The sequence below is a fragment of the Symphalangus syndactylus genome, chromosome 5 (genome assembly GCF_028878055.3).
Source record: "Symphalangus syndactylus isolate Jambi chromosome 5, NHGRI_mSymSyn1-v2.1_pri, whole genome shotgun sequence".
NCBI classification, from domain to species: domain Eukaryota; kingdom Metazoa; phylum Chordata; class Mammalia; order Primates; family Hylobatidae; genus Symphalangus; species Symphalangus syndactylus.
In genome coordinates, this window is record NC_072427.2 from 38311089 (window position 1) to 38338431 (window position 27343).

The 27343-nt window shown below is 39.2% G+C and overlaps 1 protein-coding gene across 8 annotated transcripts in view; it reads right to left on the reverse strand.

Annotated features, from left to right (window-relative positions):
• MAP2K5 (mitogen-activated protein kinase kinase 5) overlaps nt 1–27343 on the reverse strand; it is a 260015-nt gene that overhangs the window by 68494 nt on the left and 164178 nt on the right. For 6 of the 8 annotated variants that reach the window (XR_010120698.1, XM_055278008.2, XM_055278009.2 and 3 more), the window contains exon 17: nt 11097–11126. The exons of the other annotated variants lie outside the window; for them this stretch is intronic. Coding sequence is in view for 5 of the 6 variants with exons in the window: in XM_055278008.2 (XP_055133983.1) it covers nt 11097–11126 (30 nt within the window). In the remaining variant the exon portion in view is untranslated. The remainder of the gene's footprint in view (nt 1–11096; nt 11127–27343) is intronic. 8 annotated transcript variants of the gene reach the window in all.

Genomic DNA, 27343 nt, shown 5'->3' on the forward strand with positions numbered 1-27343 from the left:
TCCAATGTTTGATATTTGATTCAGAGTTTTACTTCACACCTCCCATATTTTGATATAGGTACAATCAGGTTTCAGTAAACTCCAAGGAAGTAATCGGGGGGAGATGGTGATGAGCAAGAGGGCTGAAGGTGTGGACAGGAGGAGGAAGCTGCTCATCCAAGGTGAAAGCAGACCATAGAAGTATCCTGTCCAGCATTTTTCAGACTCTGTTTACCAAATAACTCTTAGTTCAAATAAGATATTACTTAGATGCATTTAAAATTACCAGATAGAAGCAGAGCTGCTCATGTGGTTGTGTGTACATGTGTGTGTGGGTGGATCCCCATCTCCTCTATGCACTGTCTACCCACAATTCTGTAAATCACTAACCTAGGGCATTTCCATCATTTTCCAGGTGAGGAGGCTGAAGTCCAAAAAGAAAGAAGGTCAAGCAACTAATAAGAAAAGCCAAGACCAGAACTCAGGTTAGCTCTGTGTGTATGTTTGGGTAGAAATCATATTCAGGTTAGCTCTGTGTGTATGTTTGGGTAGAAATCATATACTGTCAGTGACTTAATTTTTCACCTGTCGGGTGTGTCATTTGCTGCCTCCTATGCCTTCTACCCCGAATCACTGAGTGTTTCCAGCTGCCTGGCTACCAAGAAGGCATAGGGCTATCCAAAGAGCAGGGCCTGGAAGGAGGCCTTTGGCCAGGAACTTTCTTTTGTTTAAAGGATTTTACCAACTAGGCCTAAAGTCCAGGTCTCCTCATGCCTTATGCCCAGAAGAGTGCTCTCTGCAACTTGTTTCTGAAAAGAAAACAAAACAAGACAAACTTCATTACCCCTTTGGTCTCTCCTCCTCTGAACCCGTCGGCCAATAGCTTCTTCTCTCATAAGACTATTCTAGGCCGAGTGCAGTAGCTCACGCCTGTAATCCCAGTACTTTGGGAGGCTGAAGCAGGCAGGTCACCTGAGGTCAGGAGTTCGAGACCAACCTGTCCAACACGGCGAAATCTCATCTTTATTAAAAATACAAAAATTAGCTGGGTATGGTGGTGCACTCCTATAATCCCAGCTACTCGGGAGGCTGAGGCAGGAGAATCACTTGAACCTGGGAGGCGGAGGTTGCAGTGAGGCAAGATCATGCCACTCCACTCCAGCCTGGGTGACAGAGTGAGACTCTGTCTCCAAAAAAAAAAAAAAGACTATTCTATTTCCCAAGTGTTCTTGCCTTCTCCTCGTGGTGGTCACCATCTGCAGACATTGATGTGTGCAGCCTAAAAGTCCACACTTGGTTCCAACTGGCTGCCTTGGTTTCCCAAAATTCCTTGGAGATGACACCTTGGCTCTGTGCATAAACAGACAAATGCCTCCTTTCCTGGCTCCTAGTGGTCTCTGGGACCCTCTTTCCACCTGGTATGTCCTGGCAATCTCCAGCCCTAAATCGAATCAGCTCTTTGCTCCTTTTAGGCAACTCATTGATTTTTCAATGAACTTAGCTCGTCTGTTTTATTGGCACTGAAGAGGGTTGGGTTCTTAGCATCATTAACATTTTAGTTGAAGAAGAATTCCCAAACCTCCCCAGGCATTAATCCATAACTGTTAAACATCTGAAAAGTAATCTATGCTCAAACAAAGCTCGGCCAGGTCTGTCCCCTTTTTAACTTGGAAGCCAATGAGCCCCTATCCCCAAATCTACCCAAGTTTTCCATACTGAATGGTGATAAGTAAAACACTGGAGTATAATAAAAGTTGATGTCTTTGTCTGTTGCTGCTGCTACTACTGCTGTTGAGGACCATTCTCCCCCCAGGGATCCATAGCCAGTCAGCAATTACCTGGCAGGCACAGAGCATCCTGGGACAGCAATTTTCATCTCTGCAAACACACCAGTTGGAGGCAGTACTTGAGTAGATATGTGTGTAAAATAAGGACGGCCATTTAGACTCACAATCTCTGGATGCCTTATCTTACTTTCTCCCCCACCATCCCTCTACAGTAAAAAGACCACTGCACTGTGAGTGGGAGACAGTCTGGCCCTGTTGCTGAATACCTGGTAATCATGAGTGAGTCATTTAATGGCTGTGGACTCCTATTTCCTCGTCTGTAATCTAAGAGTTGGACAAGATCATTGTAAGATCTCTTCACATGCTGAAATCCTGTGATTCCATAAAGTAGCAGACTGCATCAATAAAAGCAAAGGGAGAGAAGTGGAAGGCCTAGTGGACCACAGAGCTTAAGAGGGAGAGATAATAGCAAAGCTGCCACATGAAAGCCAGACTGAACACGAAGTTCATTAACTTTCAATTCTATTTCTGGGGGCTAAATTATTTAAAAATTGTAAGGGAATCATGGTCCCCAGTAACTGAACTAAAAATGACAAGATTCTGTATATAATTCTATATATTATATGGTGATTGTGAATGATAAATTATAACTCAAAAAGGAAAGACTGTAAAGGAAGGCTCTTGTGGGATCAGAAAAATAATTCATTTTAGTCCTACCTGGTGTGAGACACGGTCATATATTTTCAGAGTTACATAGGTAAATCCCTAAAGAACTTTCTGGAAATATAAATAATACTAATATTACCTAGCTCTTGTTCACCACCTTATATTTTTCAAAGTGCTCCTTAGGCATTAGTCCATTTGAGCATGACAATTCCTCCCCAGCAGTCTAGAAAATGCCCTGTGATATACCAAGCCAAATTCATAAAGGGTGGCAGGGAACCGCTCAGGGGCAGGTGCCAACTGTCCTCAAGGGCAGAGACCTTAAAATGCAATGACTTCCAACCTCAGATTAGCCCCAGTCATGTCAAGGGGATTCACAAAATTCTCAAACCCAATTTCTTTATCTGGTCCCTGCTACACTTGCCATCTCCATCCTGACACATTACCTCCCTCCTCTACCATGCTCCCCTCCCTTTTCTTACTTCCTTCCCACGGTGACTTTAAAAGTTACCTAGGAGAACTGCTAAATTGTTAGGGAAATGAAAATAACAACAGTAGTACTGTTAAAGTACTGGAACGACACCAAATATAATATGCTGTTTTAGACCTTTATCTTTTACCAGATGAACCTCCTTTGGACTTGAGTACCTAGCACATCCTTTCCCATACTTCTTGCAAAGGGAAAGAAGTGGAAGGCCTCCTGGACCACAGAGCCTAGAAAGGAGAGATAATAGCAAAGCTGCCACGTGAAAGCCAGACTGGACACCAAGTTTATTATTATGACTTGGTGTCCAAGTTCATTACTTTAACCTTCTATTCTATTTCTGGGCTAAACTGATTATTTAAAAATTATAAAGGAATCATGGTCCCATCCTTCTTGCCTCAGAGCCTCGGCTCAAGCATCAGCTATCTACTCTGTGAAACCTTCTTGGTTTCCTGAAGTGAGCTGACCACTCCCTTTTCCTCTTGAGGTCAGAGCATCCCATCTCCTGGAGGATTCCTTTTATATCAACTGCCATTGGTTTTATGTTTTTCTTCCAACTGTACTGGACTCTTTTGAGAGCAGAGACCACACCTGTTTCATTTTTATGCTCCTAGTGCTTAGTCAGGCACAGAGTAGGTGCTCAGTGACAAATAATGTTGAATTGAGATGTATGTCATACAATAGTTTAGAAGGTACTACAGAATCAAACCAACATGAGGTTAGTGCTTTCAAACAACACAGGAATCACGAACCTAACTGGCCAAATACAGATATCTCAATTGAAGTATTAACAAATAATTTATCTTTAATGAAGAATTTCACATTTCTAAGCTACCCACACATTGGGGATGATGTCTCTTCCATTTCTGCTCTATTTTAAGGACATACTAGGAACCCACCTCCTGTTTCTGGCATAGGCTAAGCAAATAAAATAATGAGACTTCTTGATCAGTACGCAATAGATATGGAGAAGAATTTGACACTGGCAATTTAAAAATTCCTAGGAAGAAGCAAATGTGTATAAGTGAACAACTTCATGTCACTTAAATTTCGTCTCTGCATTTTATGGAATATAAATCTGATTTTATGCTTGAAATATCAAGATATTTTCAATGTCTATATCCTAAATAGTGAGGACAAAAGTAAAATGAATTAAAACATACAGGCTAGACATTTGTTTAGAAAAAAAATTGCATGCATATGGCCCCATTAAACTCTTGCAAATTAAAGGTGAGTACTTGAAGTTTGGGGTGATTACTCATTGCTATTTTTCCCTTGATTAAAGACCTCACACACAAAAAACCGTATATTTAAAAATTTACTTAAATCCTTGATGTTCCAAACTTCAAAAAGTTTATGCAACAAAGTATAGATCCTAATATCTCTTTTCAAAGAGTGCAAACGTTTTAGGTATTTTGCAATTCCAGGTGTGATCAGTAAACATAAATAAGATAATGATATCTGTGGTCTAAATTTAACATCGAATATAAGACATCAGTAAACAATCAACATTAGAATTAGTAACAATATACTAGTCAAAGGCTTTTAAAACACAAATCAAATTAAGTGTAAAAACTCTAGTACTTCAACATTAGCATTTGAAAAGTGTTCAATGTTTTTAAATAGTTTTAAGAACATATGTTTTCTACTCTATTCTGAAACACATACTCAATCCAGAGCACAACTTATTACTACAAAATAAATGAATTTTTAAAAGACAGTCTGTCAATTGAAAAAAACAAAACACATTAAAATAGCACGTTTCCAAGCCAAGTTAAACAAAATATTTTCTCCTTGACAAGCTGCTTACATTTAAATGAAAACAGGGCAAATCTGGTCAATAATATGGATTGCATATAATAAAAAGGACCTTAGATCATGTTAATACAAGGATCAGAAAGCAGTAACTTCAATTAAAACTACCCAATTATTTAGCAAACTTTCAGATGCAGCAAATAAATTAATCGGTTTTAAATGAAAGTGCTCAGATAAGTAGCTTTTTGACCTATGAGTAAGTCTCACTAGCAGCAGTCACAGCAAAGCAAGAATCTGCTGAAGCAAGGCAAAGCTCCCAAATCAAACAAATGTTATTGGTAATCAAAAAGCATTTGCAAAACCTATTTCCTTGGTTAATAGCAGGAGGTTCTGAAGCAAATGCCACCTACAGCTCCTCTCATACTTTGATATGTAGTGTATAGGGGTTGAACACACATTTCTCTTACCCAAGAATGACAGAAGTATCTTGGTTTTAACAACAGGATATTTTCATTTCTGAACTATCTGTGGAAGGTGCCAGTCGTTATATCATTAAGAATGCGTATCTTTCACTTATTATCTACCTATGTTTAACTTGTACTGGGATTTAAGAATGCCTCTTTGAGACAAGCAATATGTCATCATTTTGTTCAGCTAACAGGCCTGACAGCCCTGTCTCCTTGAGTTAAGAAAAGTAGATCTCTATTTTGTACACTGGTGGCAAAAGCTGGCAGAATAAATGAGAATTAGCCAATTGGTAGTAAAAGTTTCTGATCCCAAAGATTCAGACCTTCCTTTTACCCTAGTCCAAATTATTCTATTTGGCCAGATGATGGTATTTTTTTTTCCCAATAAAAGTGATCTTCTTCATATACTGCAATAATTTATTTGAATGCCATTCTTATGTGTTTTTAACAAATAACATCACTATTCACTATTTCTCTTATCTTTTTGATCCTTTTTTACTACTTATCATCTTATTTGAAACAGATTTTTAACAGATAAACTTGATCGTTACAAGAATATCTTGCTTGCATTTTATTCAAATAATTCTTAAAAACAGCTTAAAAAGCCGTTTGGAATAACATCAAGCTTGCCATCAATCAAACGAAAAAATTCCGCTGGCGGTTGTATAAACATCAGATCAAGTCTGATGTCTTCAAGGATTTCAGAGTGAACCATAAAAAAACTCCATTAACTTCTGACAAAGAATGCAAATTAATCACAACATGGGGTGAAATGAAATTAAAGGCTCTTTTCTAATCAATGACAAGGCAGGATGAAATATTTGTTACTCTCTCTGCACTCAGACTGCCTAGGATGTTTGCACTTCCCTTGCAAAGCCCCAAATGTAAGGTGTGAGTACAGATTCACCCACAGTCGCTGTTAAGGCCCCCCTCCCCGCAGAGCTATCTGCTTACAAGTCGTGGAGATTCACAAAACACACTAATCATCCGAATCTCAGGTGCATCCAATTTGTTATTCACACTCTCCCATGCCAGTGAAAAGCCTGGCGCAGACAGATGCACCAGGAACCCTAAATGACAGTTTTGGCCTCCGGAAGTACGATCACTACAGCAAAATCTAGTACAGCCTCCAGGTGAAATGTCTGGAGCTCCATATGGAGCAGGGAAAATTAACAACAAGATGAAAATCACTGCAGCAGCGGGGAGTCGGAATTTTTGAAAAAAAAAAATGAAATTTAAAGATGAAGAAAGAGAAGTAATAAATTAATGGGGTGTGAAAACATTCAAAGCTTTACAATACCAGGGGCACTATTTGCTCAGATTTTTTTCCCTTTTTTTAACTTCAGGTCATTTTGATGTAATTTATTAACCAAGATCAGGAATTGCAGCCAAAAGAAGAACAGTATTTTTATACATGCAAAAGTACTTTAAATACATTTGTGTCTGTATTATCTTCACTTTCCTGTGGCATCTTGCTTGCCAAATTTCCTAATGCCAGAGCTGATGCATCCCCTGAGAAGTCTCCTTAATGGATTTGCTATCATCTTAATGCAGGGCACTGTTGTAAAGTTTGAATGAAGGATGACAATTTTTAGCAGGAAATCCTTTTCATTTCTCCTAAATTATGGTGTCATTAAACAAACCATTGCCCACCATTATGTTTTTTAAGTCAACTGAATTTGGATCTACATGATTAACTATAGGCAGCTCCAGTCCTTGTCTAGACCTTCACATCTTTCCAGATTACTATTAAAGCTAAATTGTTCCAGAAATTGAGAAACTGTTTGCAAGATATTTAAAAATGCAATTTTTCATTATCATATTGCAGAATATGCTTCACAAGCACCCAGAATTTAATGGCACTGGGGTCAGTGAGGGCTCTGGGTCCCTCTGGATCTCCCATTACTCTGCTAAATACATGGTAAGAAAAGCAAGCGGGATCTGGGGAATGGTCTTGTCACCATCCACAATGGCACAACCCTCCAATGCTCAGCATTTCTCACCTATATGAGAGGCCTCCCTAGGGCAGAGAGGGCAAACTAGAAGAAGGGTTGTGGGGCAGAGTGGAAAGGAGAACAGGGGTATGAATAGCCAAACGAATGAAGAAGTTAAAGAGCCAGTGAGTTGGCTTATTTGTCTGCAAGTCCTAGACCTAACTGTAGCCATTCCTGCCTAAGGCAAGGTACTTTGCCTCTCTGAGCCTGAGTTGGCTCACCTAGAAGCTGGAAATAAGTCCCTGCAGGTACAATGCACAGCCTGAGTCAGGTAACAGCCTGAGACTGGAACCCTATGTGGGAAAGGTGCCAGGTGAAGCCAAGACATCGTTTTTCCTGTTATAGGCAGTAGTAGTAAGACTGTGCTCTTCATGTTTTTTTTCTTTAGAACCCTAAACTGCATGCCAAGGAAGTTATGCAACCCGAAAGCCTAAAGGAAACTAAAACAGTGCTTTCAAATAACAAAGACCCAACCCACAAAACAAAGAAACTCATATAGAATGGCTATCTCAACAAAAACCCGGCCCTTTAACCTTTATGTTGCTCCCAGGGCACTGACTGTCCCTAGTATCTTCCCAACACTCCTCCCTCTCTGCGTCCTCACTGGGTACACACTGTGTCACCAGCAGGAAGAGGGGCTGCTAATGACGCTGTCAGCAGCACTGATGCTGAGCTGGGGGAAGACAAGTCTTGAAGCTGGCCCCGCCTCCCCACTTTGCCCTCTGCTCATTTTATACTCTGCTCCAATTGTGGCTGGCATGTTGCTAAGAACATCCTTTTACAACCTATGATTGACAGTTGGGAAATTCTGTTTTGTGCTGCAGCCCAACATCTGATCCAGACGGGTGGCCCTTTGTACTTTTCAGAGTGGTTTCATATCCACAGTCTCATTTGATCAGCATACCTCCTTTAATCAGATAGGAGAGGTAGGCATTAGAATCCTCATTTTAGAGATGAGGAAACTGACACCTCAGAGTTACAAAGCAACAATTAAGACCTGTGGTGAGACTGTGGCAGCACCTAATTCTAATATTCTGGCTCATGGTCCAGGGCTCCTTCCAATAGGCCACTCCTTTCAATTTGCCACTAGTGAAGACAACTCAGGTCTGGTGCCCTGATTAGACTTTGGGTTCACAGCAGCAATTCCCTGGCACTGTCCCTAGTCCTAGGAACAATCAAACCAATGTGATCTTAAGGATATATGAAAGGCTTTCATGCGTTCTAGGATCAGACTAGTGAGTGACACTTAGGATGAGATAGTTCTCAGCTTGATAAATAGAACATTGCTTTGACCCTGTGGATGCTTTGTAAGATAGTGAGTTTCTTGTCACTGGAAGTGTTCAAGCAGTGTGGATGTTTGCTTTTCAGAGACATTGTAGAGAAGTTTGATGTGATGATGTCTAAGATCCCTTCCAACTCTAAGAGTCTATGATTCACTGCTGCCTACTCCACTTGGGATTCAAAGAAACCAAACCAGTCACAGTTTTAACAGTGAGCAAATCAGCCATTCTGTTTGTCCAATTGATGAGGGGAGGCTATTTCACAGAGTGGTAGGAGTTCAAATGACATAACTTGGGCCAAAGAGAAGGTGTTATTCCATAACTCAGCCTCTGTGACAGTTATTCCATAACTCAGCCTCTGTGACACTATAAAAATACACATTTTTCTTCGTGTGCTTTTTTTGAGGGCATAAGGGAGGGGTAGGAAAGGCATTTATAAAGTACCCTTTCCCAATCTTCAGCTTATAGTACAAAGCCTGTAAAATAAATGCCAACTCCACCAAAAGTCATTAGTGGTTCTAGCAACGACGCACCCAAACTTCTGTTGAAAAACTTAGGAACTAGGCCTAATGGCATTAAAGCTGCTTCTATTATTTCAGATAGAAGTACCAATTTGGTGACAACATTCTATCATGATTCAAGGAATACAGTTGTTTCCCACCCCAACTCTGGCATAAAGGTTGTTGCTAACTAGGGAGTTCAGCATAGTATTAGAATTTTCCAACTTCCACTTGACTAATCAAGTTAAGATATATTTAGACATTCAGGAAAACCATACTGCAAAGGTAAATAGCCTCTTCTCAAATTCGACCACAGCCTTCATGTGCTTCACTTGTCAAATGTGACAGTAATCCATTTGTTTTTTTTTTTTTTTTGAGACGGAGTCTTGCTCTGTTGCCCAGGCTGGAGTGCAGTGGTGTGATCTCAGCTCACTGCAAGCTCCACCTCCCGGGTTCAAGCCATTCTCCTGCCTCAGCAGGGACTACAGGTGCCCGCCACCATGCCCGGCTAATTTTTTTTTTTTTGTATTTTTAGTAGAGATGGGGTTTCACCATGTTAGCCAGGATGGTCTCGATCTCCTGACCTCGTGATCCGCCTGCCTCGGCCTCCCAAAGTGCTGAGATTACAGGCGTGAGCCACTGCACCTGGCCATGGCAATCCATTTCTTAGACTCATCACCCATCAAATCTCACTGATTAACTACTCTAGACATTAGGAATCTCGAGAATATTGCTACATTCTCAACTTTTGGAATTTTTACTGGATGGCTTATAAGTTTTCTACTAAGATTTGTTTGAGAAATATATTGTATAGGGCTTGTGAGTTCATTTTCAAAATTTTAGGGGATTTCACAAATTGGCCAAACTGAATTGTTTAGAAATTACTGACAGAATAAGAAGCTTACTAAGATAAATATTCTAATGAGCTATAAATCCTGAAAATGTAATTTTAATTTGATGGCCTACCTAGAGCTAAGCAGCAAGGCTATATACACTAAAATCTCACTAAATGGCAGCATTCATGCCAAGCAACTGCATTTTAGACTTTCTCTATAAGGAAAAGCTTACATTTAAACAAAAAAGTCTACGAATTTGAAAAGTGAGACTAACACTCTTGAACCTAACAACTTGGACGATTTCTCTTCGGCTTATCTGATGGCTTTAACTATGAAAGCAAAAGAATACAAAAGAGACATTTCATTGAATAAAGGGTCTTTAAATGTCCACATTGGTACCAGGAGAATTTGCTTAAAACTGCTTATAAAGATGGTAGAGAGAATGAGCCCCATCCTATTATTCAATAACCATGTTTGTGATGCATCTGCATAATCTAACCATGCATAAATTAGTATGTGTAATACAACACTTATTTGCATAATAATAGCAAGTTAATAGATGCTTAAAGAGCAGAGACCAACACCACCTTTAAATCAGACATGCCTCTAGGCACTTCGGCCTGTACAGACCAAGATGCCAGAAAAACAGTGAACATCAACCAGAGGAAAACAGTCAAACCATTCATTTTTCATCCCTCTAGACATTTCACTTATTTCCCCCACACACTGGGGAATCATTTTCAAACCACGAAATAGCTTTATATTTTAGTGCTAGTACCCTTCTATAATAAAAATCTTAAAGAAATTTTAATAAAGATTAGAGTCAGCAATGCTAATATAATGGACTGTTTCGTTTTCTTATAAATGTAGACAGGAGGGAGCAAAATATTTTTAAATAATATGTTCAAAATTACATTCATAAAATTGGGGGCCTATTTACCTAGCAAAAATAATGACCTAGATTAGATGCTTTCACCCTTTGTCTTAATCTTTTAACTCAAAAAATTTTAAGTGAATTTAAGAGCTTAAAAAGTATATCAAGAAAAGGCTGGCTCTCTCCTCCATCCTCAAAATGAGTACATGGTATTGGACCAGGAAAAAAAAATCCCGAATGTCACACAAAGGAAAAGCACAATGATCACTCTCAACCTTTAACAAGAAGAAAAAAATCAGGAGTTTAAAAAAATCAAAAATCAATAGAGATTTCTAAATGACTCCTTTAAGATATCACTTTTCAATTTAACAGGACAGATTTATTTGTATGTGGCTCAAATGTTCACAATTGCTCCCTGCACCTTCATACATAGGAATGAATGTCACAGTGGCAAACAGCAGTAATGAACAATCTTACCTGAGGATATGGAAACCTCCCAAGAGCAAGCTGGGAAAGGAAATAATATTTGTCTAGTTATAGATTTGCATGCAGGGCAGATCTCCTTAAGACAGACAAGTACTAAATTTCAGAACTGCATCCAGCAAATATAAAAAAGTTCACAACCTTAAATGTACAAACTAAATTATTGCTGTAATTACATTAAGAGCTGTATTTAGAATGGACATTTTCAATGGACGATGTTGCATCCCTGATAAAATATTTTAATTTTAATAACAAAACATTATCCTTATGTGGTTTCCCTTAGTAATATTCTCAGCTGTATGGGCATTATTCACATTTACATGTGTGCAACAGTTTCTTCTAGACAGAGATGTAAAAACTCTTTGCTTTTCGTCTTGTAAAATGGGAACATCTAATTGTTACTAACCCACAAAATTTTCAGTTACAAGTATAAATGAAGGGTCGTAGGAAGTGGGGAATGCACATTATTATGAAATTGAAAACTGCGCCATTATTTTCATCCATTTGTTAAAGTTTTTTCATCCATTTTCTACCCACTAGTGGCAAAAATGGCCATATCAAGGTTGTGAAATCAGAACTGTAGGTCTAAGTCTGAAAGCTTCCAATCTAGCTTGATTTGTAAACTGCTCTGTTTCTGAGCCAGTCACTTAATTTTGATCCTTGAATCCTCACCTGTAAAAACAAAATGATCCAACCAGCAATAGGCTTGATATAAAGCAAAAAGATATAAACTGTTTTTTTTGAGCCAGAGTCTTGCTCTGTCACCCACACTGGAGTGCAGTGGTGTGATCTTGGCTCACTGCAACCTCTGCCTCCTGGGTTCAAGTGATTCTCCTGTCTCAGCCTCCCAAGGTAGCTGGGATTATAGGCGCACACCACCATGCCCAGCTAATTTTTGTATTTTTAGTAGAGATGGGGTTTCACCATGTTGGCCAGTCTGGTTTTGAGCTCCTGACCTCAAGTGATCTGCCTGGCTTGGCCTCCCAAAGTGCTGGGATTACAGGGCTAAGCCATTGCACCTGGCCAAAAAGATAAAATTTAACAAACATACCAAAACCTATTTAAAGAAAATACTGGCAAAACTTTGCAATTTTATAATGTGGCCCATCCTCAGTCCTGACATCATTTACATGTATTTGTAACTACTTTCAAAGCAGAATCGCAACATCAGGGACTTTAACACTAATGGATCTAAGAGAGCAGCAACCCACTTCAAAGATTAAAACCCAGAGTCCCACTGAAGTAGCTCCCAAACAGTTAATAAGTGGAAGCCTAGGAACTGACCCTAAGATTTGCAACTTAATCCAGTGTTCCTTCCTGCATATTAAACTGCCTTTCTAGATCTTGAGAAGTTCTGCACTTATTTCAAAGACACTGACACTGCTCAAACATTTCTGAATTCTCCTTTTGTAATTGTTTTAGAATTATTTCAATTAACAGAATGCCTATTTCATTTTATTAGTATGCACCTTATCTTGGATTTAAAATTATACCCCTCAGCTTATTCATCATGTAAATTATTTGTAGACTAAGGTTTGAATAGCCTATGGATATTACCAAAACCCAAAGCCACGTACAAAAACTAAATATTTTGTTGCTTAGACATGAATATGCTGAAGTTATCAAAGTTCTAAAACCAATATGAACAATAGCCAGGTAACAGGAATAAACATTATGACCTTGTAAGGTGACTACTTTGAAAAGACCAACACTTGCTTGCACATATGCTTGTGTGTATGTGTATATATGTATGTTTTAGAATACCTAGTTTCATTACCTTGTACTCATATCTTGTACACAAAATATACACTATGTGTATGGATTTTCAAGATATAGGTATACTATCATCATTTCATTTGATGGATATCATTAATCTCTTCCACTGTACATAACAAAAACATCACAAGATGGGGTGAAAGAAAGAGAGTGTAGATGTTTGCCAAACTCCCTTTCGAAGTTTTGTGTGATTATATTTGTTGTCTATGTACGGGGAGGGAAAGGGGAGAGACTCAGTTCTCCCATCCTCTGTCCCCACCCCACCTCCTTGCAATACAGGTTTGTAGGTTTGCCCTACATTTTGAAAATAGTTTGTTTCTGGCCAATCACAGTGTGCACACTGATTCAGGAGGAATTACTATGGTCTACTGTGATGGGTGAACTAGGCATTTGCAACAGTCTGCAGTGACTTAACAGGTGTCACAGTGATCTGTGGATTATGACTTTTGCATATACTTCCATTTGGAGTTAGAAAACCAGCAAGAGGAGGGTCTCACACCCAAAAAAGCTAATAGCTTAATAACTACTACAAAACACTTAGAACATTCTAGCTCAAGGCCTTCCACAGGCATTGTGCCATTCACTTGGGTGTATGCTCAGCATGTCATTAGGGACCATGGAAGAATTCTGTTCACATGGCTTAAAGACAGAGGAAACTTGCTCACCACACATACAGTCAAGATCTAAACTAGCTGGCAGGTGCCAACACTGACCATTGGTTCTTGCCATTTAAAGAATTAAGCAATGGTAAACGGATGGCTTAAAACAGAGTGAGATACAGCAAAAAAAATGTGAATTCTTCCCAATTCAACACAAAGCTTCCGGTTGCAAGTGGTCATGGTTCTACAGAGATGCCAGGCTCCAGCCAACTTGGGAATGTGCATTCGTCTACTTGGCCCTCTCTGTCATGACTGTACAAGGTAAAAAAGGATGGCTGATGTTATTTGTTTGCTCTGTAAGACAATGCCATGCAAGATAACAGAGAGAAAATTTAGTGCAGTTTGGTCAGCTGGGAGCCTCTCTGTACCAGTCTGCTTGGGAATAGGTGCCAGTGCTTGAACTGGTGAACTCATCATTCATGGGTCTGGCTTTGCTTTCAGTGTTATTTCCTGACATCTTGTGGAACCTCAGTCCTATCTTTTAACTATGTTCCTGGGAGGACTGCTTGTAAGACATCTTGCAGGTCTGACCTCTTTAGAGTTAGAAGACAGAGAATGGTTCTTTGATTTTTTTTTTTTTTTTTTTGAGACAGAGTCTCGCTCTGTCGCCCAGGCTGGAGTGCAGTGGTGCAATCTCGGCTCACTGCAAGCTCCGCCTCCTGGGTTCACGCCATTCTCCTGCCTCAGCCTCTCCGAGTAGCTGGGACTATGTGTGCCCGCCACCATGCCCGGCTAATGTTTTGTATTTTTTAGTAGAGACAGGGTTTCACCGTGGTCTCGATCTCCTGACCTCGTGATCCGCCCGCCTCGGCCTCCCAAAGTGCTGGGATTACAAGCGTGAGCCACCGCGCCCGGCCAGTTCTTTGATCTTAACTAGTAGGTACCGCTGCAATTGCAGCATGATGACAATCACTTCCTCTCTTACAGAGTGTCACCACTGGGCTGTTGAAAGACTTGGGCATCTATGCCAGTGAAAACTGGCAAGTGCACTATTAGGCTGGCACTGAAAGCAGTCATTTTAAGGCCCCAGGAGAGGACCGCTGCCTTCTATGTATGCCTCTATCCCTCTAGGTCTAATGCAGCTATAGTGTTTATGTTCCTCACTATTTGTCTTATAGAAAAGTAGAAGGAAACATATAGCCAGGCTCTAGAATTCTTTTTATCAAGTTCTATTGGGAGGAGGTAAAAAAGAAAATGGTTTCTTAGTAGATATAGCTGCATGAAGAACGAGTTCTCTACAAAAATGAGAGGCGTGTGATGGCATGAGTCTGTAGTCCAAGCTACTTGGGAGGCTAGGGTGGGAGGGTCACCTGAGCCCAGGGAGGTAGAGACTGCAGTGAGCCTTGACCATGCCATTGCATTCCAGACTGGGCAAGAGTGAGACCCTAACTCAAAAATAAATAAATAAATAAATAAAAAAGAACGAGTTCTCCATGAGGCTGACAAAAGTCAAAATAAACATGGGACCCTTATGGGGAAGAAGGAGCACATATGCTCCAAGTGAATATTTCACACACAGGCAGACCTGGGGCCATTCTGTATCTTTTACCCCTACTGGTCTATTAATCTACTTGCATTTCCCGTTTTTATTGTCAAGGTATTATAAATTAGGAAACTTACAAAAGAGAGTATGTAATCTTCTCTGAAATGGCCTGCAGATATGTCACTGTACTAAATGTGTTTCAGATTTAATGAAGCTTTAATGTCCTTTTTAATTTTGCCTGTTTCTGTATCACCAGGGGTTGGGCAAGGCAATCAGCACTCAAGAGGGTGGTTTGGTTTAAAACTAGGAAAAAACTCATTTGCTTATGAGTTGCACTGTATTTTCTTAATTAAATTTACTGAGTAAAATGGTTTAAGTTCAGCCAACCAATGACCTTTGTATGTAGATTTAGATTTATAAATAGGTTGACAGTTAAAGGAAAGAAAAAAAAAAGAATCACAACAAAGCAAATAGATTAGGGCTAAGCCAATAGAAATCTTTGCTCTCTTTATCATCTTTACAAAAGAACCATGTAATATAGGCAGCTTAAGTCTAGTTTTTTTTAAAAAAAGCGTACTGAAAAATGTAGACACACATAAGTGCCAGCAATTCATCAAATGGGTCTCATATCCTTTTCATTCCCACAAGGGGAGCAGCTCACATCGTAAAAGATTTCGAAAAGCTTTATTTATTTGGAGCCGGGGGGTGGAGGTAGAGATAAGGGATTCTATTTAATGTTAAATTAAAAAATACACTTTAATTCCAAATACTTAAGATTTAGCAAACTGCTGAAGACTCTGTTGTGGGACGTTTATTATGTAAAAGGCTGAAAAAGAATGGTCTGACGTGTTTACCAGTTGGGGATACACTTAAATAACTAACACCTCACCCTAAAAATAGGACTGTTCCTTAGTGTCATCTTATTGACCTTTGACTTGGCCAACCACAATCTATAAAATGCTCTTCAGTTAGCAGCATTTGAATATGTTGGATTTTATAATTTAAATAACAAATATATTTGTATGTGTGCCTGTGTGTGAAAGAGAGATCATAACAATTGCCAAATATACAACACGATAAAAACCTTTGTATTTTAACAAAAAGAAGTTATTTATTGACAAAGCAACAGAATGGCTTTTATTGATAATAAAAATAATTATTGTCATAGAATCATAAATGATAAAGAGAAAACAAACATTGTAGCCAGAAAACAAGTGCAGGACACAAATTCAAGACATGTTTTTAGTAATCAAGTCTCCTACTCAGAATATCAACTATGTTGTGGGAGTAGTTTTAAGTTTACAGTTCTACTGAAGAGCACTGGATTTTTTTATTCTGAATTTAGACATATTCTATGTTTCTCGGCATAACTACAAATTGAAAATAAGCATTTTCAGTATAGCCAGTGATCTAGCTGAAAGACAACTTTATAGTCTGAAATGTCCTAAAATTTGTTCTTAATTACCTTGTGTACATTTTACACAATTAAATTTCCATCTAAGGATTTTGCATTTAGATTGTGCGCTGCAGTTAAACCTTCATTTTATAGAAATGCAGCAGCCACTTTGGAACACTCAGACACAGGGAAACTTTAAAAAATCAGACTTAACTACTGGATTACATAAAATTCCCTAGGTGAGATTTCATCCCAAGACCAATTTACACAGTCCTAGAGAAAGAGTTTAAATCATCTGAAACTATGCTGGTGAAGAACCATAATAAATATTAAATACCTCAAAATCTAAGATTTTACTTTTTTCCCCATGTATCAACTTCACTGTTCTCTTACTGAACGGTTTAAAAACAATCCAAAGGATATAACAGCAATTTACCAGTGTTAAAGTGCTTTGGAGGTTAAACTGACAACAAAGAACACAGAAACACAAAGCGTCTTGAAGTAGGGTTTCAATTAAATGTGGAGGATTTAGTAATGCAGGACCAAAAAAAAAAAAAAGAGTTACAAATTAATTTAATCTTCTGCCTATAGTTTGCAGCTGCACTCCAAAGTGTCTGGGGCTTAAGAACAAAGCCTTGAAAGGCCTCAGAGTGAGGAAAGCTTCAATTTTTAATGTATAACGCCATTAGCTGATAACTTGTGGAATCATCAACCCCTGTGGAGGGGCATAAGTGCGAGTAACAGAGACTGATGAAGTGACATATTTGTTCATGTCTAGAACTATGAGGAAGAGGATTATTACTAACACCATCAGGCCTAACAGAAACATGCCCTAATAACCTTTGGGACCCTCCACATTATCAGTACTCACTACAGCAAATATATTAAAATCAAAATCTAATTCACTTTAATTAAAGACAATTAGTTTTATTATTATTGTTTAACTTGTATGATATTATAATACACTGCAAATTAAAGATGGGATAATAAATGTAACGAAAGCATCAAACTGTGTACACCCTTCCATCTACACTTGTGAAATTGGCTTATCACTGGTGTCTATTTAAGGAAATTCAAAGACACCATCATTAAACGTGATGAAGAAATACTTTACTCTCAAGAGAATATAGTGAACCCACAGGTATTTTTTCCTTATTCAATTTATGCTTATTTTCACAAACTCTTTCCTACAAACTCGAAGGATTTCTTCAACACAAACAGAATTATGGCCCAACGGAGGCACCAGAAGCTTAATTAATTTGCTCAAGGTCATACTGTAAGTTGGTGGCAAAGCTTGTTAAGAGCCTAGGAACACTGGGCTCTACAAATGTTTTGGCAATGGCAAAGGACCCTGTCTGCAAAGACTTCATAGACTTCTAGTGCAGTGGGTGAGCCACAGCAGGTAACTCATTATGCCTATACGAAAAGCGCCAAGTACTCTGAGAGCTTGTAAGTAACGTTTTTTTCTTTGTGTAGGAAGAGCCTAAATGTGAGGGTCCCATCAGGAGTGCTCCTTAACGGGTGCCAATACTAAAAACAAAACAAAAAACAACAACTACTTGTCCTCACCAAAGTCCACTGATATAAACTTACTTAAGGAGCCCAAACAGTAGCACAAATAAATAAATCAAGCACTTATCTACCATTCAGAAGGTCCTGCATTCTGTCCCAGATTATTAATAATAAGGGAGAAAAGACAGCATTACAGATATTTCTTAACAAACCTGCACATCCTGCACATGTACCCTGGAACTTAAAAAACAAAAAACAAAAAACAAAAAACGAACAAATGTTTCTAATAGAGTACGTTTAAAAAAAAAAAAAAGAAATGGGCTTATTACAGTAGACACTTAAACAGGGAGAGGGCAACAGTAATTCACAAGTACAATATCCTAATGCTATTCCTTTAATTGCTTTATTTGTTTCACTGTTAAAAATGATTGCCTGCTATAGCCTAACCGTGAATGCTGAAAAGCGTGATACATTGAGGTCTCAACCTGGGCAAACTGTACCTAAACTTACACTTTATTGCAGCTTAGTTCACAATCTTCACCTAATATAGGGTTATATCCCAGTGCAGCAGGAGGATAAATCATCCTGGAATATTACTCCAGCAAAGTTTAGCTGTGACTGGAGCATATGTGCTTTCGAGCCACTGAAGCAAAGGCCCATAAAATACACTAATTACTGGAAGTTATGGTCACTGAGTGATTGATAGCGCTCTGCAAGGCAACTTCCTCATTTTCAGCTCTTCTGACGGGGCTCATCCGCCACATAGCAATTATTAATTCATGACCCACCCCTCAGGCACTAGTACCTTTACGTCTAATTCTCCTGCTACCAAACTACTGCTACAGCTGGACACTGTCTTTCTTCATTCTGATGGTTGGGTAAAGATGATAAAAAGTAGATTTCAGGCTAAATGCTATTGCTTTGAATCTTTAAATGCTCCTTGGTCTTTCTAACCCTGCTGTCCCAAAACACGTAATTCTCCTTCCTCTCCCATATGCTATTTCACTTGCATCATTTTCTTTTTTTCCTTGTGTGTGTGTGTGTGTGTGTGTGTGTATGTATATACTTATGTATGTATAAGCATAGGTGTGTGTATATATGTGTATACTTGTGTATATATAAGCATATGTGTGTATATATATATATATATGCGTGTGTTTATGTTTGTGTATGTGTATATCAATCTGTCTATACTACATTAGACCAAAAACCCTAGCTGAGTAACTTTTTGGTTAGATATTGTGTTTAAATGGAATATACAATTTTAACTAGGCCATAGTAAGTATAAGGCAGCTAATTGATAAATAAAAAAGGGGAAAAAACCCTCAATTTAAAAATACCCACTTTTTTAGCTTTACAGACACTTTGACCATTCCATGTTGATTTCCATCAATAGCTCTACTCACAGAATACTAATGAAAATATCTGGGTATATAACTAAATCTCTAAAAGTCAGTTAAAAACAATGGCAAAGGTCTTTTTCCATGGTATTCTGTGCACTGAGGAAATTCGTGAGAGACTCTGAGTTAAAGAGACAAAGTTTAGTCATGATTAATGAAAGAAACCATTTTATTTTTCTAATTGAAAAATGAATGTTCTTCAAAGGTTTGCATAGCTCAAAATGCAACACTGAGGGCAGTTTTCCTATCTGGAATCTGAGATGTTGCAACAGATGAGTAGATAGATTTCTAGCCTACCTATTCTTTCAGGACTTGATTCAAATTGTTCCTCCTTTTCTCCTCTTCTGTCAGGAGTTAATCCCAGAAGACTCTACCCACAATTTTGTAGACAAACTTCATACCACTCCCTGCCCATACCCTTCACTGGGCAGTGGGTATCACATCCTCCCTGGTGACAGTTCCCAGTGTTCTACATCTTCCTGTGTTTCTAGTGCCTTATAAATTTTAACTTGTTTAAGGGCAAAGTATAAATCATAAACTTTCATGTTCTCCATGACACCAGAAATAGCATTTGGCAGTAGGTTGACAATAAGAATTTGTTGATTATGATATATCCCCTGATGCTGATATCTCCTGGAGTCTGGTCAACCTGGAGGTGCCTGGTTTGCTTGTTTCTATGCCACAGTACCTTAATGAACATGGTACACAAACTCTTTAGTATTAGGATCTGATGGTCTTAACTGACAAGGCCCTCTTACGTCTCACTGCTTAGACTGATTAGTAGCTACCATTTTCACATTTTCCATTATGATGAATTTAGATGACTTATTTCTTATTAAAGATTAAAAGGTTGCCAAGGAAGAAAAAGATTAGAGTTAAATGAATTGACCTCATGGAGATAGACAGTAGAATGATGGTTACCAGAGGCTGGGAAGGGTAGTTGGCAAGGAGAAGAGTGGGGATGATTAACGGGTACAAAAATAAAGTTAGAATGAATAAAATTCTAGTATTTCATGGCACAACAGGTGATTACAGTCAACAAAAATTTACTGTACATTTAAAAATAACTAAAAGTATAATTGGAATGTTTGTAACAAAAAGAAATGATAAATGCTTGAGGTGAATACCCTATTTACCCTGATGTGATTATTACACATTGTACGCCTGTATCAAAATATGTACCCCATACATATGTACACTTACTATGTACCCATAAAAAATTTTTTTTTGAGATGGAGTCTCACTGTGTCGCCCAAGCTGGAGTGCAGTAGCACGATCTTGGCTCACTGCAACCTCTACCTCTCAGGTTCAAGCGATTCTCCTGCCTCAGCCTCCCAAGTAGCTCAGATCACAGGTGCGTACCACCACGCCTGGCTAATTTTTGTATTTTTAGTAGAGAGGGGGATTCATCATGTCAGCCAGGCTGGTCTCAAACTCATGACTTCAAGTGATCCACCCACCTCACCTCCCAAAGTGCTGGGATTACAGGTATGAGACACTGCACCCAGCCCCCATAAAAATTTTTAAAAAATGATTAGAGTTAACTGCCCCAAACCCCATCTCATGTGTTTACTTCAACAGTCATTTGAATCCTCATAATAAGAATTAAGAAATGACACCCTTTTAAAAAGTTTGTGTAATGCTGACCTGTGTCCTCTGACAGCAGGCACCCCTAATCATGACAATGGTCTCCTAGAGACCTAGCTTTGGGGGCTTCTAGTTCTAAACCAGTCTCTGAAATCATGCAGCTGTGGGTATTTGAGAAAATATCAGTGCTGGGGTCTAGTCTATTGAGCTCAACTTCACTCACATTTCTATTTCTAGACATTTCAAAGTCAAGGGAGTCATCAACAGTTGATATTCTCATACTTCTGGCCTCTGTACATGCTGCTGCTCCTGTTGGAACACTGCCCTCTAAATCTAACCCATTCATCAAAACTTAGCTTAGATACCAGCACTTCTAGGAAGCTTTCTGAAATGTACTGTGCTTCCAGTGATGGCTTTAACAGAATCTACAGCCCAAGATGCTCTTTTGGAATGTGACCCTGTTGCCTCATCATCAAGAACCTACATTGTGATCAACAGAATGTGGCAGGAACAATCCTGTGGTTGGGCCTTAACCGATCTGTAGCTTTTCCAATAACAGCTTAGAACACCAGGCACCACAAAGGAAGTCTAAGCTAGCCATGAAGGGGAGATGGGAGAGAAGGGTCCCAGCCACTCCTGGCCATCCCCACCAAAGCATCATACACACAGATGAAGTCATCTTGGATCTTCCATCCTTAACCACTACCCAACTGCAACTTCATGAAAGGCTTTTGATGCTACGTAGAATGGCTGAGCCTTGCTAGGATTCCTGACCCACAGAATCCTGAGTAAATAAATGGTTATTTTAAGCCACTAATTTTGGGTAGTTTATTAAGCAGTAATCAATAACGGAAATGCTTTCTCTGACACTGATGTCAGCCCACACTCTCATGTGCCCAGTTCTACATGTTTCCATTGCACTTTTACTTTTCTTTCTTCCTATTAGTCAAGGAGTCACTGAGGGCAAAGTTTGTACCCTTACTACCAACACTAGGTAGCACTTGATAAATATTTACTAATGAGATGGGATCCTTACCTACCTACTTCCTATTACAGTAGACATACTGGAGATTAGGTTAATATTTGTGTTTCTTTTTAATAAATAAACTAGGCCTTAGTTTCTGAAAGATAACTAGCACATTTTGAAATATGGTGAAACTAAACCAGCTACAGGGATAGTGTAAGGTATAATCCTATGAAAAGCGGTCTTAACTGACCAGCAGAGTCACAGTAAACCTGTCTTTTCCTTTATCTGATTTCCTGCTCAGTTCCATTTACCATTCATCTCTTCTTTTTTCAAACTACTTGATCTACTTTTCTAAAGCATGATGGAAGAAGCAGACTTGAATCCATGAGTCAGAATACTTGACTGCTGCTGCCTGAGCTATTCACTTAACCTTTCTAGAAAAGTCCTTTAACTTATCTGGATCTAAGTTTCCTCATTTGCAAAATGGGAACTTTGATGCTTATAAGGTGAAACAATATTTGATGCTTCAAGTTGCTGATTTTTCAGAGTGGGGAGAAGCTTGAAAGAGATAATGAATACCAAATAGCTTTGTTAAGTGTTACACTAAAAAAAAAGTGTGATGTTGTCACCCTTCTTGTTAGAATGACACTGAGCAAGAGGATGTCAAGAGCTTGGAAGAGAGGAAAGAGCACTACATTTCACATCAGAAGACCCAGATTCCAGTCCTCTTCTGCCCAGTTCCCTGGAGAACAGCTTCCTCACTGCTAAGAGAAGTGGTCTGATTTAATAAGTTCTAAAGTCTCTCTTTAGGTTAAAAAAAATTCTAGTCTCTAAATACAACATAAGGCATATAAGAGAATTTTCTAGGAGCAGCGGTTTTTACCACTGGATATCGCAACGTTGGCAGACATGGTTCCCAAAATTATCATAGACTCAGAATTTTAGTGTTGAGACATGTCACTAGAAGACTGGTTCCTTCTTATCTTTCAGAGCTCAACTCAAAAGTAATCCAATACCACTCAGTTACTCCTAGCATATCATCCTGTTTGTTTATTTATTTTCTTTTTTATTTTTAGAGTCAGAGTCTTGCTCGGTTGCTGGAGTGCAATGGCATGATCATAGCTTACTGCAGCCTCAAACTCCTGGGCCAAGGGATCCTCCTGCCTCAGCCTCCCGAGTAGCTGGGACTACTGGTATGCGTCACCACGTGCAGCCTAACTCGCTTATTTGTCTAAAAAGGTACAATGATCAAGTATTCTTTTTTAAAATGTAGGCTCCATGAAAGCAGGGATTTTGTCAGTTTTGTTCTCAGTAGTGTCCCCAGTGACTAGCACAGGGCCTGCCACATACTAGGCACTCAAAAAAATATTTGCTGAGTGACCAAATGAATATATGACTGCATCTTGTCTAACCTTATTATCTGTCTCTTCTACAGAAAAAAATCTGAGACAAATAGTCATTCAGTCCCTACTTATGTGTCCCCAGGGATGGGACATTTTTACCTCTAAAGGCAAATGATTTCACTGTTGAGGAGGAAAGTGTAGAGTTCTATCCATCAGAAAATCCTTCTTTATACTGAATAGAAAGTCATGGGAGTTTTTTTTTTTTTTTTTTGGCTTTTGTTTTAGCCTCAGAAGTTTCAGCCTTCTTGTCATAAAAGATCAGCTTGCTGCTTCTTCACTGACAATCCTTCAAACATCTGAAAATGGGTTGTCAAATGCCTGCTTTGTCTTCTATTTCTTTATTCTTCATATCAAGACTTTGCTTTTTTTTAAATTTCAAATTCTGTGTATTTGTGTGCATACATGATATGAGCATGTGCTGTTGGAAAAACTTTAAAATCAGTCTGAAATCCATCAAAATAACAAAATGCTTAGCTGGGACTGCTAGCACCTGTTCCATCTTGTTTTGTCAATCTCATGGTTGTTCCCGACAGCTCTGAACACAAAGCAAACTCAACAATGCTTTATTCAGTGGGAAACACTTCACTTTGTCTGCCAGTTTCACATTCACTACAATCACTGACAACCTTGGAAAATGCACATTTAGGCATGGTAATCTGAGACAGCTGGATCCCTTCACAGACCTTGCAGAGGACTGAACTAGTCAATCCATCATCTGCCAAAGGTCATTTTAACAGCTCCTTTTGCATTAAGTTACACACAATTTTAGACAACCCCCCCCCAAAAAAAAAGACAATGGAAAAAAATCAAGACAGAATTACAGAAAAGGGAGGAAAAGCAGGGGAATGAGTGACAGAAACTGTTACATGTTCTTTTCCTAAGCATCCTTCAACGGGAGGGGACGACCCATTACAAGGATTCCAGAATCACATCCTCCCCACTTTCCTATAAAGTCTTCCATGGAAATTTCCTTTGTCTTTGGGCCCTTCAGATCCTTTCACCTTTTGATGGTTCTCAGCAAAAACTTTGGTCAACAGGTAAAATGTTTCACTAGTTGGATCAGGAGACTGAATATGATCCACGTTGAGTGTATACTTTATCTGAACTACCTGGGACCAGAAATATTTCAGATATTGGCCTTTTTCGGATTTTGAAATGTTTGCATTATACTTACCAGCAACCCCAATCCCAAAACCTGAAATCCTAAATGCTCCCATTAGTGTGACCTTTGAGGGTCAAGTTAGTGCTCAAAAAATTTCGAATTTGGGCCGGGCGCGGTGGCTCACGCTTGTAATCCTAGCACTTTGGGAGGCCGAGGCGGGCGGATCATGAGGTCAGGAGATCGAGACCACGGTGAAACCCCGTCTCTACTAAAAATACAAAAAATTAGCCGGGCGTGTTGGTGGGCGCCTGTAGTCCCAGCTACTCGGGAGGCTGAGGCAGGAGAATGGCGTGAACCCGGGAGGCGGAGCTTGCAGTGAGCCAAGATCGCGCCACTGCACTCCAGCATGGGCGACAGAGAAAGACTCCGTCTCAAAAAACAAAAACAAAAACAAAAGGCTTACTTCTTCAAGTAACTTTATGTGGTTGCTAATGTTAAATAAAAGTGTTCATGAAAAAGCCTAGAATATTGAATATATTCCTAATCTTGCTTTCAAAAAACATGTGTTTATTATTGTTTATCTTCTGCCTCCCTTATTACATTGTAGGCTCAACAAGGAAGGGGAATATGCCTATTTTGTTTGCCAGTGTATCCCAGCACTTAATAATGTGTTTGACACGTAAAAGGTGTTCAATAAATATTTAAGGAATGAATGAATTCTAATGTTACCTTCAACTTATACATAAGAAACTGACACTTGGAGTGACAAACTGAACTGGCTAAGATCACAATGATTATAAGTGTTGGTGCCAATATGTGAACTGAATTCTGGTTAATCCAGTCTAAGCTCTTTAACAGTTCAAGAATTAGGATAACAGCCCTTCAATCTAAAAATGATATTGGAAAGAAAATGACAAAATGATAAACTCGCCATCAAACTTCTCCAGAAGCTTCTGTCAAGGGTACTAGGCTGGGTAATCCATGCCACTTTTTTTTTTTTTTTTTTTGAGATGGAGTCTCACTCTGTCACCCAGGCTGGAGTGCAGTGGCGCGATCTCGGCTCACTGCAACCTCTGCCTCCCGGGTTCAAGCGATTGTCCTGCCTTAGCCTCCCAAGTAACTGGGATTACAGGCACCTGCCACCATGCCCAGCTAATTTTTGTATTTTTAGTAGAGATGGGGTTTCGTCATGTTGGCCAGGCTGGTCTCGAACTCCCGACCTCAGGTGATCAACCCACCTCGGCCTCCCAAAGTGCTGGGATTACAGGTATGAGCTACCACACATGGCCCATGCCACCTTTTAAATACTTTTATTTACATTTACACAGCTCTACATAGTTTATGTGTTTACTCATATGTATAGAAGATCACAATTCATTTTCTTGATATCTAATGAGTCTTATCTGGCATCCATTAAACAATATGTATATGTAAAAATTAGATGTGTTAAGCTTTTACATTCCAATGAGACAAAAGGTACTTATATCCAACTATTTGTATTTTTTATAGTAAATTTTCCTTGGGAAAATTTCTATTACTAATCCTCAACAAAAACTCAATTTTTCTGAGAAAAAACACTGCCATATGTCATTTGGGGAAAAAAAAATGATTTTTTTTTTCTATAGGAATACTAAGAGAAGGGCAATCTTGTACAAACATATATTTTTCCCATGTTATAACATTAAAATTTAAAATTTTTCTTTGATGATTTCTTCCCCTTTGTTTTCTCTGTTCTTTCTTCCTGGAACTTCTATTTTTCATGTTACTTCTTGACTTGGTTCTTTAATAAGAAGTTGTCATGAACTTCTTGACTTGGTTCTTTTTTTTTTTTTTGAGACGGAGTCTCACTCTGTCGCCCAGGCTGGAGTGCAGTGGCGTGATCTTGGCTCACTGCAAGCTCCGCCTCCCAGATTCACACCATTCTCCTGCCTCAGCCTCCCAAGCAGCTGGGACTACAGGCACCCGCCACCACACCCAGCTAATTTTTTGTATTTTTAGTAGAGATGGGGTTTCACCATGTTAGCCAGGATGGTCTCGATCTCCTGACCTCGTGATCCACCTACTTTGGCCTCCTAAAGTGTTGGGATTACAGGCTTGAGCCACTGCACTTGGCCGACTTGGTTCTTTAATTTTCATTTCTCTCCTATTTCTTGCTGTTCTCTGAAAGTTCCTTTTGTTACAGCAGCCTGTTCTTATATTCTGAGTGCACTATTTTCTCTTTAGTCCTCTGAGGATACTACTGGTAGTTTATTTGAACTTTTTACCCTCTGCACAGTTTTCTGGCCATCCAAATTGCTTTTCTTTTTAGTTGTTGTAGGCCTCTGTTCTGACCCTAAAGGCCTTTCTCAAATGTCTCTGTAAGAGTAAGGCACTGAAAATCTCACTGGAAATTGTGCTCATGGATGGGGCTTGTAGCCTAAGGGCTCTCCTGGGAGCATGATTTAGCTAGGCTGTTTCCTTGGGGGAACTCCAAACGTCTGGATCTTTAAGTCTTCCTAGTCAGATTTCCCTAGAGAAAGTCTCTGCTAATCTCCTGCCTGAAAAGTAATCTTTGAGTGTAAAGTAATCACTAGTGTCCTAGGAACAGGGTGGGAGGTCTCAACATTCAGAATCTAAACTTTCACTTAATGCCTCTGAACGTAGTAATGGGACCCAGACTTCTATGGTGCCAGGTATCACTTATTTTATTTGCTCCAAAAAACCCTCCACTCAGTTTTGTTAGATTGAGTGTCCACCCATGGTGTTTACTCCAGTACATTAACAATTGTTTTCTATTGGGTTTTCATGAGCAATTCATATTAGTTTATAATAAATGAAAGATTAACTAGTCTTATCATAATTGTCAAACTGACTTTAAAGCAATTCTCCTCTCTTGGTCCCACCTTGACTCCCGGCTCCACATATCTGGTCCCACCAATTCCTGAGCCTTTGGGTGTTTACAATATATCAGATTGCC